General features: G+C 34.7%; 1 protein-coding gene across 2 annotated transcripts in view; it reads right to left on the reverse strand.

Moving 5' to 3' along the window:
• Nucleotides 1-14,519, reverse strand: part of LOC126965681 (autophagy-related protein 16-1) — a 222,834-nt gene that overhangs the window by 100,300 nt on the left and 108,015 nt on the right. The window contains exon 10 of one of the 2 annotated variants that reach the window (XM_050809409.1): nucleotides 9,136-9,401. The exons of the other annotated variant lie outside the window; for it this stretch is intronic. Coding sequence (XP_050665366.1) covers nucleotides 9,357-9,401 — 45 coding nt within the window. The 3' untranslated portion in view covers nucleotides 9,136-9,356. Of the gene's footprint in view, nucleotides 1-9,135; nucleotides 9,402-14,519 lie in introns of those variants that run through there. 2 annotated transcript variants of the gene reach the window in all.

Below are 14,519 nucleotides of genomic sequence, written 5' to 3' on the forward strand. Positions count from 1 at the left end.
AACTATCATTATGGGGAAGCGTACCAAGAATACTGGCAGCATATCCACGTTGGTTAGCTAGGAACGGATCAGCCGTTGACCGAAATAGCTGCCAGCGCTCGGGTTGCCAGTAGCCCTATTGAGATGCGAAGATATTACTTTGCATCAACAGCAAAGATAGTTTCGTTTGCTGTCTTCGGCCGTTGGTGCAGCCCCAGCACCAACTGACGTAACTTAGACGTAAAACGGAGCAAGTCGCGTCCCACACCAGCGTCCTTCCCCGTCCCCAAACAACCAAGGTCATTATGCCATATCATACGCTATTTACATTAAACTTATAATGCATTCACACCACACCCATTGTATGGAGTTTTGTTAACGAGTACTGGGGAGTTACACAATGCTCATCGCGTACCACTTTTTACAACATATTCACGAGACATTCCGACCATCCGGACTGTCACATAATAATAATTGTTTTCATTGTTTGGGATTGTTTTAACTAAGGGGACATAAGCCTCTCGGACACAGCCATCCTTAAGGCTCTATTGTGTCCTTAGCCCATCCATACTAAACAGAGTAGAAACAACTACAGCATCTCTCTCGGGCCAACTGCTTCTTTGTCATGGTTTTTTATCCTTTTCGTGACATAACCCGAATTAACTAAACTGGCAATTGGCTGATCAACGGCACAAACACTGATAGGAGGAGGACCAATCATACCACCCGACTGTAAGGACTAGGAGGGAAGAAATGTTGGCGGGTGGACTGACTGGATGACCGAAGAAGCAGATAAAGAAACGAGAAGGAAGCCTGAGGAGCTGACTAACACTGTCACTAACATACTACTGTATATAACTATTAGCTGACCAGACAGACGTTGTTCTGTACATAATAAATAAAATACTGTTGTTAATACATTAAGATTTAGCTCGTAAAATAAACTCCCTGTTGTTATAATGAAATTGTTTCACAGTAGAGCTGTCAAACCGAGCGTCAATATTTTCTCTCATAGAAAATATGAGAGAATATATAACAAATATTGAAAATAAAAATAAACATGGGTCCCAAATCGAAATAAAAACTATCCTATCTCTCAAATGCAGCTAAACTGCTCTCCGTGAAGTAATTCCCATTAAAATTCGTTCATTATTTTAGGAGTTCACTGGAAACAAACATCAGGACACTGGATTTATGTATATTAAGATAACCTTAACTACATATTACCTTGGGGAGAAAGTATTAAAAAGGCTGTTTTATTATTATATACTGATACTAGGCGTATATAATAATGTGTAGTACTACATCCAATGAGTCAACATTGAGTGGGGTAATTGACAAACAAACTTGATGCTACAACTGTTTATGAAACATATTTTAGTAGGCCGCAGCTGGCTTTATTGAACCTCAGTGTAGAGGCACTGCTGACAGTGCTGTCCCTATCAGCCGTTCTGAATATTCAGTCTATCTGTTACTTGAGATTAAAATCGTAACTATTGTTGACTTTTCTGTCCCAATAAACTTATCGACGGTAACTCACCTTATCCGTACACGCTGTCTGTCAATGAGACGACGTATAGCTTACCAGCGATAGAAGTTTATATGGAAATCGCAACTCACGCATCCAAATATAAGGCGATAAGAATGACTTATCGGATATATTGGGGTAGCTTCAGATTATTTACAGCTAATTACTGACAGTAGAAGGTAGTAATTTATCTATATCTGTAGATAGTATATTGGGAACGGCCATAAGTGACTTGATTAACATTCATATAAGTCGTAATAGTAGTAGAATCATCAACAAACTGAACAAATCATTCACTTACATTTTAGTTTCACTTTTCAACAAATCGGCTTCAGTAATTATGACAAGATCCAGTTAATGTATAACTTGAATGTGTCGCGACGCGCGCCGCATTTGTGTCGTTACCGATACGAAACTCATTATTGAATTGAGATGCATTCGTCTTGTCATTTTGAAATACCTCTATAGCCAGCCCATTTAGAGTTATTAAACATTCTTCTCAAATATATACAATCAATTACAACATAATACGTCTGATTATATTTGCAAGTTTAATGGTATTTGTAACTTTATAGGTAATATCTATCATGTTAATATATGTTTCATAGATGTACTATTTTTTTATGGAAAAGGAGGACAAACGACCTCACGGGTCACCTGTTGTGAAATGATCACCGCCACCTACATTCTCTTGCAACACCAGAGGAACCACAGGAGCGTTGCCGGCCTTTAAGGAAGGTGTACGTGTACTATAACCTACTAAAAGTTTTATGGGACACTAATACAATTAAAAGAGCAGAACTTATCTTCTATTTTTTAAATGTTGTATGTTTTACTATTTAACTCCGATATTCATTTAAATTAAGTTAAATTAATAGTATAAATTACGAATACAATTTTAGAATTATAATGCACTAGTAATTATTATTTTTGACACAACTTTAAGAGATTCAAAAACATAAACAATTGAGTATTTAAATTTTGTTCGTGAGGTCCGCTCTCTGGCGTAATATATATGTTCTGTTCAGTTCTACCTCTTTGGCCCAACGGTCACACAAGTTGAACAACATGCCTAAAAATATCCGCCAGTTCTCCTCGGATCCTCGACATGTCTCATTCTTATAATGGATCTAATCTTCTGTTAAAAATGTGAGTGTAACTCTGTTTATCACTCTCTCATAGTCGGACTTAAGAGAATTCATGAACAAAACCGATCAAATATAGCAAAACTCCAAGTTGACAGTCTCGCAGGCAAAAGTACAGTTCCATATACAAAGGTATAATATAATAAAATAATTCAAATGAATTTTTATGGAAAAGGAGGACAAACGAGCGTACGGGTCACCTGGTGTTAAGTGTTCATCACCGCCGCCCACATTCTCTTGCAACACCAGAGAAATCACAGGAGCCTTGCCGGCCTTTAAGGAAGGTGTACGCGCTTTTATTGAAGGTACCCATGTCGTATAGTTCCGGAAACACCGCACAAGGAAGCTCATTCCACAGCTTTGTAGAACGTGGGTGGATTATGGATAAGGATAGTGCGCGTTTCCAGGATTCGTGGTTAAATTAATAATTTTTCAAATTATTGCTGTGTATCTCAAACGGAAGTTATATTTTTTGAGCCTACACCCATATTTCAATCAAAACAAATTGATTGCAAGTGATAGTAATTCATGTTTATGATTTGACCGCGGCCAAGTGGTCTTCCCTTAAATCGTCTACAATTATTGGTCATTGCACCGCGGCCCGTAGTTACAATAAGTTAAGGCTCTACTTAAATTAACAAGGTTCGCTTAATTATTGCTTTTACGAGTACAGATTATTACGATAGTGGGAATTACAAGTTGGCGGCGGCGGAATACTTGGCGACTGTTTTAAGAAAAGACGTAAAGATAAGACCGACCGGTGTGCAAGGGGGCGGGTAAACAGATATTTATAATTTTTAATGATAATGGGTAATAGGTTAATAGGGATAGGGCTAAATTAAATGTACTAAGCAAATTGATAATTATGTCTAAACAATTCCTAGTGGCTTAGAAATAATTAAAAATAAATGATTTTCGATTCAAATAACGATATTTTAGATTTATTGAAGGACAAATGACCCCCGTTTCAGATTATTCAAATCAAATCAATCCAGATTTATTCAAAAGTCAAAGAATCCACTTATGAATTTCAAAAGATATTAATTTTACCATAACATCGACAAAGATTCAGCTTTGATGATAAGATGTGGCAAGAAACTCGTTGCCACAAGTGATATTTACAACTTCATCATATTTTAAGAAATTATTTTAATTACAGTCTATGTGATGCAATGCAACAAAAATATCAAACGACATACGTACACGAGTAACTCAAAAAAAGGGTTTTTAAAAAAAAACTTAATTCTTTCTTCATGATACCATAGATTGAGAATGGAAGACCGCCCTCAGGCTGTAAAAATAATACATTTTATTATGCAATATTACATTGCAACGATATTTTTATGAAAAAAAAGAAGCCCGCTGAGTTTCTTCCCGTTCTTCTCAGGTCGAGTCATACTTTTTTCAATTGGAGGTAGTTTTACACTCTCAATAAGTGGTTTCATATTTTATTTTAAATATTTTAATTATTGGTTGTAAAAAGTCATAAATTTAAAATCTTTAAATTAAGATCCAAGCGGCTCTCTTAGACCTCATACTATATTATATTAAAGCCTCAACAGCTATCTTTTGCAGCACAAAAATTGAATCAGTGTTAGCATTATATTTATATTTTAACTCAACGATAAATGTTTTGATTTAGGGTGCTATTTAATTATTACTTAAAAATAATCTAATACATAAACTTCTCGTGTCCCGGTGTTTGTTACCAAACTCCTCTGAAACGGCTGAACCGATTTGTATGAAATTTTGTGTCCATATCGGGTGGGTCTGAGAATAGACCAACATCTATTTTTCATACCCTGAAATGATAAGGGTGACACACCCCTAAATATATCTTTTTTTTCGCATTATTTTTATTATGATTCAGCATTGAAAAATTATGTATTTTTCAAACCTAAAACCAAAAAAATCAACTTAAAATTTAAGTCCTTCTACGATCTACAACTATTTTTGTATCGCGATTTTTATATTATTCTGTTCCATCCACTAATCTGCAATAGGGTTGCAAGATGGCAACCGAATACAATAATTGTAGTACAATATATTTGGTAGGTCTGAGAATCGGTTGCATCTATTTTTTATACCCCAAAAAGGTTTTTTTAATTACTTTATATGGCAACGCAACGTTTGCTGGGTCAGCTAGTAAACTATAAATTTGCTAAGCATATATTAAGAATCTTGTAGTATAAACTTAAAAATATGATCACGTTTAATATCTCATCTATGTCTGAAGTAAGTGTCGAGAACATAAAATTATTAAACATAAAAATAACATTTAATAATTTACTCGTCAGAAGGTTCTAAATGATACCTAGATAAATACTTAACGGATAGATGATCATCATTTCTAAGCTCGAGCTAAATTGATAAAGTTAGTTCAAGAAACTAATGGATATATCTTAATAGCACTCAGCTTCGATGCACTAATAACAGCACCGGCGCTCAGACGAGCGGCGAAACAATTCATCACCGCATTAAGTAGACTCGTGGACGCAGCTGTTCTCACGGCTGCATTATCTAATTTATTTAGTGACGGTTCTAATTCAAATTCAAATATTTTTATTCAGAATAGGATTCAAAATCGCTTATTGAACTTCAAAAACTACCACCCATTCAAAATAGATTTTTTTTTAACAAAAATAAGGGACTTGCCGAGCAGGACATTCAGCTGGTGGTATTTGATACGCCCAACCCATTACAATGCAGTGCTGCTCGTCACCTTGAGATGTTTAGTCTCATTTGCCCAGGAACCAGTGTGGTACCCATAATCTAGCCGGCTTCCTGTGTAAAGGAGCCTCCCACTGGTAGACTGCCTCAGACCTGAGAAGAACGGACGCAAGAAACTCAGCGGGCTTTTTTTTATATAAAATTATGGATAACAATGTAATATCGTACAATACACATTTATAAATAAAGAGCCTGAGGGTGTTCGCTTCATTCCCAGTCTGTGGTATCAATAAGAAAATCGTTTATGTTATAGTAACCTTTCCCACACAAACGTTTTTTAACAATTATTTTAAACATTCGTTCCTTTATCATTTCATTGGCCACTTGAGGTACACTAACGGTGCTCGCGGACACACGGACACTGCACCAGACGAATTCACTCCACTTTCCATTTTTCACCGGCCATTTTCTACAACATAGACTGTCGTAAGTGCGGGTGATTCGCGGAACGAAATGTAGAGCACTAAGGCTGTTGCTTCAATAGCCTACATCTAGTATAAATTATGCCAATGAGTCGGTGCAGCGATTACTATAGCCTCCTTTATCTCTTGATTTCTTTGCTTAAATCACTCGCGAAGATACCAGCGGTATGTTTGTAGATATAGTATGATTCAATACGACTAATTTATCCTAGACGATTGAGACCGCGGGGGCTGAATTAATTACTGATATCTCTACATTTACTATGGCTAAGCCTATGTACAACGCCCCACATAATGTTCAAAACAAATGTATTACGAAATTCAAAAGAATTGTTAAAAAACCTTTGTGTAAATGTTCCTATAAAATAAATGGCTTCCTTAATGATAACACTGAGCGACCGCCCACAGGCTATCAAATAATAAATTTTGTTGTACGATTTTACATTGTAACCATATTTTTATATTTAAAAAAAAGAAGCCCGCTGAGTTTGTTGCGCCCGTTCTTCTCAGGTCTGAGGCATACCTTTTGGAAAGCGTGGTAGTTTTTGCCTTTCAATAAGTTATTTTATATCCTATTTTGAATTTGAATTTCTGTAATGTATTAAAGAAACAAAGAATACATGGTTTTCAAAAAAAATATCACTCAGAATTGATATAAATATTGAGAATAAAAAAAGAAAAATACAAAATACGGCAACAGGACACGGCGCAGCCGCGGTTAGTGCATGCAAGGTGAATGACGTCGCGTTTCAATAATGACACCGCGTCGATTGAGGTGTCGCCGTCGGTTGATATATGACGTGTTCTGTGTGAGCCTTGACACATGACGTCATAGTTAAACTCTGGTTAAAACATCATATTAACATATTTTTATTGAATGAACTATTGATGCAATTCAATATGCACAATTATACTGTATTTATTAATATTAACTTTTTTATTTTTGACGGAAATTTCACTGTTGCAATTGCAACCAAATTAACAGATATGAGAAAACCCCATCCTATCTTCAGTATAAACCCATTTACCTGTAATTTTATTTCAATTATATTTATATATAATAATGTTAAAGATTTGTATGAGCTTGATATAAGCTGGATAGCTACCTACAGGTAATCACTGGCTATTCTCTTGTTTTGCGTGATGGTCTGGTCAGCTAGTCGTGCTATCCCAACTCCTCAAAATCGTATATCAAATGTCTGATGTCAGCCACGACCTCGGTGAGAGCCCCCGGTGACTCCAGGTTTTTGTGCCGGTATGCAGCGCTCTAGAATAATGCTCTTCTGCCACATACAATACCTGAAACGGCTGTCGATGACAGGTATATTAAACCGAGGCTTGTTAATAGGAGCGTGACACGTACTCCCATGAGTTATTTTACGTAGCCTTGGGCATCCGAGTATCACATTGCGAGAGAGCTTGAAGTCTGTGTATGTACCTCCACCCAGTACTTATTAATTGTTAACTAATAACTCCTTGGTATGCTGCCTCATGACTGATGCGCATCAAATTATACTGCGTAGAAGTTTGTATGAAACCAAAATTGGCACTCGATCATAACCGGACGATCATCAAGCAGGTTGTACTGCGAGGTGTTCGCTTGAAGCACTAGTTCATATATAATAGTTCATACGGCCCGACTGCCGGGCTCGAGTGTGATGTGTGACGTGTGAGTGAGTAGTACTCGCGCACGAAGGACCCGTACAAGATATAGCTTCTGTAAGATAATGCCTATTTATGTCGGTTTTCACTGCCACACAAACAGTTCTCTTCTACTGCGCTTTAAGTGATTGGGTTACTATTAACTCTCAAACTACTACTCAAACTCTTGTTTTTTTTATTTATAAAATAATGTATGTGTTAATATTAATTTTCAAGAGCGCCAATTAATTTCTCATTAACTTCTTCTTTCTTCTTCAGAAGATGTTAATGAGAATTAAAACTCAAGCTTTTTCAAAATGGTGTTAAATGATAAAATGTAGGTAGCCTTGCCATTCATGTCATCAATCCATCAATGTCATTTGTGACCGCAATGCAAAAATAACTTTTAAATTTTAAGTTGATCAAAGAGGCGCTGCATACACAGTCGTAGCGATTTGAGAACTGAAAAGAGAGAGTAGAACTTGCGTAAAATGTTTAACGTCACTTACTCACATTAACTCTAGCAAAACTTGCAAGTATTAAACAAACAGTGTTGGTGTTAATATTTAAAGGTATTTTACCGTTATAACAATATGGATGGACATCTTAGATGTTCTTTGAGTCTGAAATTAGAGTCGGACGTAAGTTATTCCCATCATAAAGTCACGAACTTAAGTGAATGGAATACTCGCATACAAAATGATTGTTTGTATCTATACAAACCTATATATCTTAAAATATATAAACCCATTGTCCTGATGTTTGTTTCCAGCGAACTACTAAACTAATGAGCGGATTTTAATGGCGATTAATTCATGGAGTGCAGTAAAGACCAACTTGAGAGATAGGATAGTTTTTGTTTCAATTGAGACTCATAATTATTTTAATTTCCAATATTAGTTTTGTATGGAGATATTTTCTATGATATGACACTTCTGCTGTGAAACAATTTCATTATAACAGGGAGCATATTTTACGAAATAATTATTGATGTTATGAAATATTAGTGACAAAATCATGATAAACAATATTTTATTTCATTTATGTCATATGGCTAGTATATATTTACATATCTGTACACGAAATACTGTAACAGTTGTGTCGTTATATTAACTACACTTAGCGTATCATTCATAAATAGTGTCGTTAAATTTAAGATATTGCGTTTGTAATTTAAATAAATGGAGGTATTGGAGCTATTTAATTGGAAGCATGTCGGTTTCATTTCATAATTCTTTCCTATTTGCGAGATGAAAGGTATAAATTGGGGTGAAGTTTCACAGGACCGAATGAAGTACAGGACTTTTGTGTCGGCCAAGTACCTCTTTTGGGTCGCTGCGCCGCAGGAGTATATAAATAAGGAGATAAGTAGCAAAAGAAAGCTATAAAATAATAACATGAATTTAAAAGATATATTTATTTGTAAAATGTGGATTGCCCGACCACCCACATAATGCTATAAAAAATGATCACTTCATTGCAGTGGCGACGGTGGCTCCAGAAGGGTATTTAGAGACAAACAATGTTATTCCCCAAAGTTTTCTCCCTACAAAATGTACCTAATATATTAAAACCTTAAACGTGTCGTTTATATAAGCTTAATAGCTGTAATTTTATTTATAATGTTACTAGCCCCTTACATCTACCTCCCCTCACCACGTTACAACATAATCTTAACTGTTGCTTCGTAGTTTTGGCTTTGCGTTCACAGACAGAAGAGGCTACAAGTATTGTTGAGACGTATGCACAAATACGGTTTATGAAATCCAAAAAAGAAAACTTGCAAAAGCTCGCTTTGGATTCTTAAAGTCGCAGACGTGTCGTACATTGAAGTAAAGCGAACACTTTCTCCCGCACAGTAAGTGTGTCGCAGACTTATAACTTACTGCAATGCAAATGCTGATTGAGCATTCACTTTCGACAGGTTATACCGATCCTACCGCCCGCGCCACTTACCTGAAAAAAAAAAGAAAAACACAACTTATTCGAATGAATTGATTTTAAAACGCAACGTGCACATTAATAATGACGTTGATGGGCATTAAGTGGAATGATCCCCTGAGAGCGGATACCTCATACAGATAACTTGCAATAAACTTGACATAAATCTTTACACTGCATATTATATGCCAACATTTTTACTTTACGTGCATTAAATATTAATTATTCAACAAGAAGATCCAGATTGTCGTCATTTTATAAGAATAATTGAATAGGAAAAAGAAAGCTCTTCGACATAACGATACACGCGTGTTTGACCTATGGCTGTCAAGCCTGGTCGCTAAAAAAAGAGGATAAATTAGCCATATGTCAACGTAGATAGGAAAGGATTATGTTGGGGGTAAGCCTTTATCATAGAATATGTAATCAGGAGATTAGGAATAGGACAATGGTTACGGATCTTGTTGAATGATTGAGGAGTCTGAAGTTGAACTGAGCTGGTTACATATGAATGATGCAGAGCGATAGACGGACGAAGAAAATCATGGAATGGATCCCACGACATAAAGTAAGGTCAAGAGGTCGCCAAAGAATAAAATGGACTGACCTATTCATTGAAAGGTTTTTGAAGTAAAACTTCTTTAGGCGCAACTTGGAGGTAACTCAGAATTTTTTTCTGACGGAAGTAACGCTCAGTACAAAAGTCAATTGAAATATTTTTTAAGCCGTTATAATTTAATGGTTTTAAAAAATATTTCAAATAGAATAATAATCAGTCAAATAAAATGGCAGAATCCCAGGAACATTTTACTCTTTCATCAATAAAAAAGAATAAAAGAGAAAATCAAGAACCTAATAATGACCTGACCTGTAAAAAGTGTAAGTGTTTATATTCTGATGAATAATATTATCAAAATATAACATTATATCATTCTTTGTAAAATATATGAAATCTCACTTAAAATTAATTATATTATATATTAATAACAGCATTTTTTTATTTAAGGTAGAGAAAATGCCAACTTTGCTCAAAAGATGAAGTTATATCGTCGTCAGCTTATCCGAGAAAAAAAAAATCGCAAAATATCTAACAATGCTCCTAGCTCTTCAGTAAAACGTGAGTGCTAAGTTGGTAACACTGCTTTATTTAATGTAAATTTAACGTTATATATTAATGCGTCTGTTATATATTCCTAAAGTTGTTTATTATTAAGTTTTACTTCAATCGCGCGTAAAGATCTTTAAATTATTATGTGATTTGGATGTTAACAATGAAGTTTCATACAGTTTCATTTAGAAGCACACATATACATTTATAAAAATTCACTCATGTGGTCATTCACAGTTTTGTGGAGAGATTATTTTAGGTAAGATTTTGAACAAAAATGTTTTTTTTTTTCAAAAACAACAATTAGAATATTTCTCGACGTTAAAATCATAATCATTATACACGTCTCACTTACCCTGTTAGCTTATTACTTAAAATTATTGTTAAATGGTTTGAGCCTTTACAATTACAAACCAATTTCAAGGAAGCACATAAAAAATACACGAAAGATTAAATTGAACAAAACAAATTATATTGTAGACTCACTAAATAACATAAAAATTACAAAAAAAACCATGTATGTATACACGAAAGATTCAATTGAACAAAACAAATTATATTGTAGACTCACTAAATAATATTCTGCTACTAAGACAACAATCTCTTCTTGGGAACTCAGTCTGAAATGTCCGCATTGTTTCTACCTAGATCATTTATATGTCTAGATAGACGTAGAATGAAAATGTCGAATACAATTAAGGGGTCGGACTTAGTATCCCGTAGCACGAATTTGGAGATAAAAAATATTGTAGTTGATAGAGCTTTAGTCCACGATTATAATGATACCACTCTTATTACAAGGTAATACACCGTTTTCAAGAAAAGAACAAATAAATTCTAACCTAAAACAGGTAAATCACGTAAATAAACACTACATGAGCGCTGATATCGCGGCGGGAGACTGAAAACTGTCATGAAATGATATTGGTTTGTTCGTAACCTATTAGGACAGGCAAAGGGTTCAAGCACATACAGCCATAAATTGTATGAAAAACAGTGAAATGAAATGTAAAAAATAGTGTGACAGATTAGACGGTTTCATCAATAATTATTTTTAGATAAAAGGAAAACATTTATAAAAGGGTTCATTGTTCATATTCATCAATCCCCAAAGCTCTATCAACTACAATTTATTAAAATTGGTTAGGTTAGCTTATGTTAGAACAGTTAAAACAATGCATGAGCCGAGTGTAGCGGGCCGCGGCAGTGGCCGGCGATACGAATTCTAGGCGTTTCCCTTTCTTTCCTCCCCATAAAAATGTCACAATCCTTAAAAATATCATAATTTGAGGTTAGGTTATGATATTTATAATGCTTTTTCTCTGGAATGGTGCATTACCTTGTAATAATAGTGGTAGCATTAATTCAAACTCTATCAATTACAATAATTTTTACCTCATAATTCGTGCTATGGGATACTAAGTTTAGACCCAATTAAGTTTAAAACTTATCTCTATTTTGAGCAAAGCACGCACACTAACACAATCGCTAGTGTAAGACGTAGCTTGTCACGCACACTAAAATAATATTCCTGGTCTGTTTTTATCAGTTGTCTAATAGAAAGAGACTCGAATCTAGACACATAAATGATCATAGGTTTCTACAATAGTTTCGATAGCGTAAGTAACCATTCAGCCTGAGCATGACGTGTCCCAGAATAAGAAACGCCTTGCAACGTAATTGGCCTCCGCATATTAAACGTAGAAATAGTTCGCGATGCAACTCCTTCATGTTCAAATTAACGAGGAATTATTGTATGGTGAGTGCAGCTAATTAATTCTGTTAGTTAGCCGACGATGGTAAACATCCGCCTCTTTAATATCTATCCCTAACCATACTCTGATAAAATACCTTAACTGCCATCGGGACGTGCACTTTACTCGTAAAACTAAAGCGCATTTTCCTGTCTTTCACAACGGTTTTTCAATTGATTGGTATCTCATATTTTTATTTCTATCACAAAATACAATGATTATTTATTTATTTATTAAATACAAGGGATTCTTGATAAACATAAGACATAAGAACACAATGTTATAATGTTGGCCGTAAAGCTTAAAAATTAGATTTTATTGACGCGATTAAGGAAACAATCGAGATAGACAGGACAGAATAGAAATGATGAGAAGTGAAAACGGTCGGTCTTCAGACTAAGATATAAATAATAATAATCTTCTATATAACAGTATTATTTAGAATCAGTTAAATAAAGAAGTATCAAGACAACGTAATCGTTTGAATGTCATATAACGATCCCAAGTGTGAGGGTGGACTCACACACTACAATACCTACCAAAACTACTTTTACACTACTTCCAATATTTTCAAAGTACCCGCCAAAACGAATTAATGCTCACCAAATTGTGTTTCATGAAGTATTGCTGAATCTAATTTCCATTTTATGGCATGCCATAAAAATATGTAAACGCCGTCAAAGTTAATTTCAGACCAAATATTTTATAGTATCGCTAAATAGATGCTACCAATATTTCATTTTAGTAATCTTCACCGAGGCAAAAAATCTAACGGTCGATCGTAGTTTTTTTTTAACCCAAATATAATATTGCTTACACTAAACATAAGCTACTTGTTTATTGGTTTATGAATAAAATTAAAATAGTACCGAAACAGAATCATTTGCACGGAACTAATAATTTACAAAAATATACCTATTATTGTTTACAAAGTCACCGAAGTTTTAGTTATTAAGAAAAGCAAATCAAAAACTCCTTTAAGGATTATAGCGAATTATAACGATTATTATTATTATTATTTTAGCGAATATTTAATAACGTCTCATTACTTAATTGAGAATTGTAAAAGAACTTAAAAATGAGACTAAGTTTGTATTTCAATTTCATAAGTTTGCAAGCCTTAAGCCAAGGTTAGCACAAGAGCACCTTATAATTATAAGCAAACTATACCATGTTACCTTATAGTAGTAGTACCTAGTAGAAGCTCATATTTTTAATGGAAAATGGGGGCAGACGAGCATAGTATATATAAAATAGAATGGACTTTCTTGAGCGGTGTTTCGAGGGTACGTACGACACGGGAACCTTAAAAATGGCATACCACCACTTAGGACTCCGGCTTCGCTCATTTGTCCTCCACTTCCATAAGAAAACCAAGTGGGCTCGAAACTACATGACAGAAGTGAAAACTCCATCAAGGCGAGGTCAATCATACAAAACAAAAGTAAGTTCTGTTCTTTAACATTTTATTCAACATTAACTACTCAAATGTTGTTATTTATTAAGATAATCTACAATATTATATCGAATTTACTAGAAGGACTTAAGTCAGCTTCCGTTATAGTTAATGTTTATTACGAAAGTAACTTATTCTCAAGAAAGTTCCGGCTTAAGAAAAGAAGCCAATACCGACGGATTCGCACGCATGTCCTAGATCGTGTCGCGAATATGTAACACGAGCAGGTGCGGACAAAGTAAAATTGATATGAGCCCGCTCTATCACACTTTCAACAGGATTGTGTCGTATCGTGTTGATGCTTGTATAACGTAATTTTATTGTACTACTGCGTGGCTTTTTTGGAAGGGGCGAGAAAATATCAGAGAGCATGTTTTTATATTTGCCCATTAAACAATACCTTTTTAGCGTTGCCTGGTGTTACGAGGACATTTTTTAAAAAAACACTCAGATCCTTTCAACATCGATGCAAAACCAAATTGTGAGGATGGTCTTATAAATTGTAACACTTGCATGCCATTAGATTCACACAAATTGGTAAGTTTATGTTGGTCGTTCTGTAATAGAATCGAATAACTTGTTAAAGAAATTGTTTTCGTTATTCTTATTAAGTCATCGGCATATGAATATGGTGTGGAGTATTCAAAACAAGAAACAATTTCATTTACAAATATATTAAACAAAATTGGGCCAAGGTTCGATCCCTGCGGATCCCTATACCTGACGATACAAAATTGATTGAAGAGCTAAAACTATTTATGGTATCTACCTGCTTCTCCGATTCAATAGCTTCTGATAATGAAGAAGTGAAACTA

This window comes from Leptidea sinapis, chromosome 8 (assembly GCF_905404315.1).
Source record: "Leptidea sinapis chromosome 8, ilLepSina1.1, whole genome shotgun sequence".
Taxonomy (NCBI): Eukaryota; Metazoa; Arthropoda; class Insecta; order Lepidoptera; family Pieridae; genus Leptidea; species Leptidea sinapis.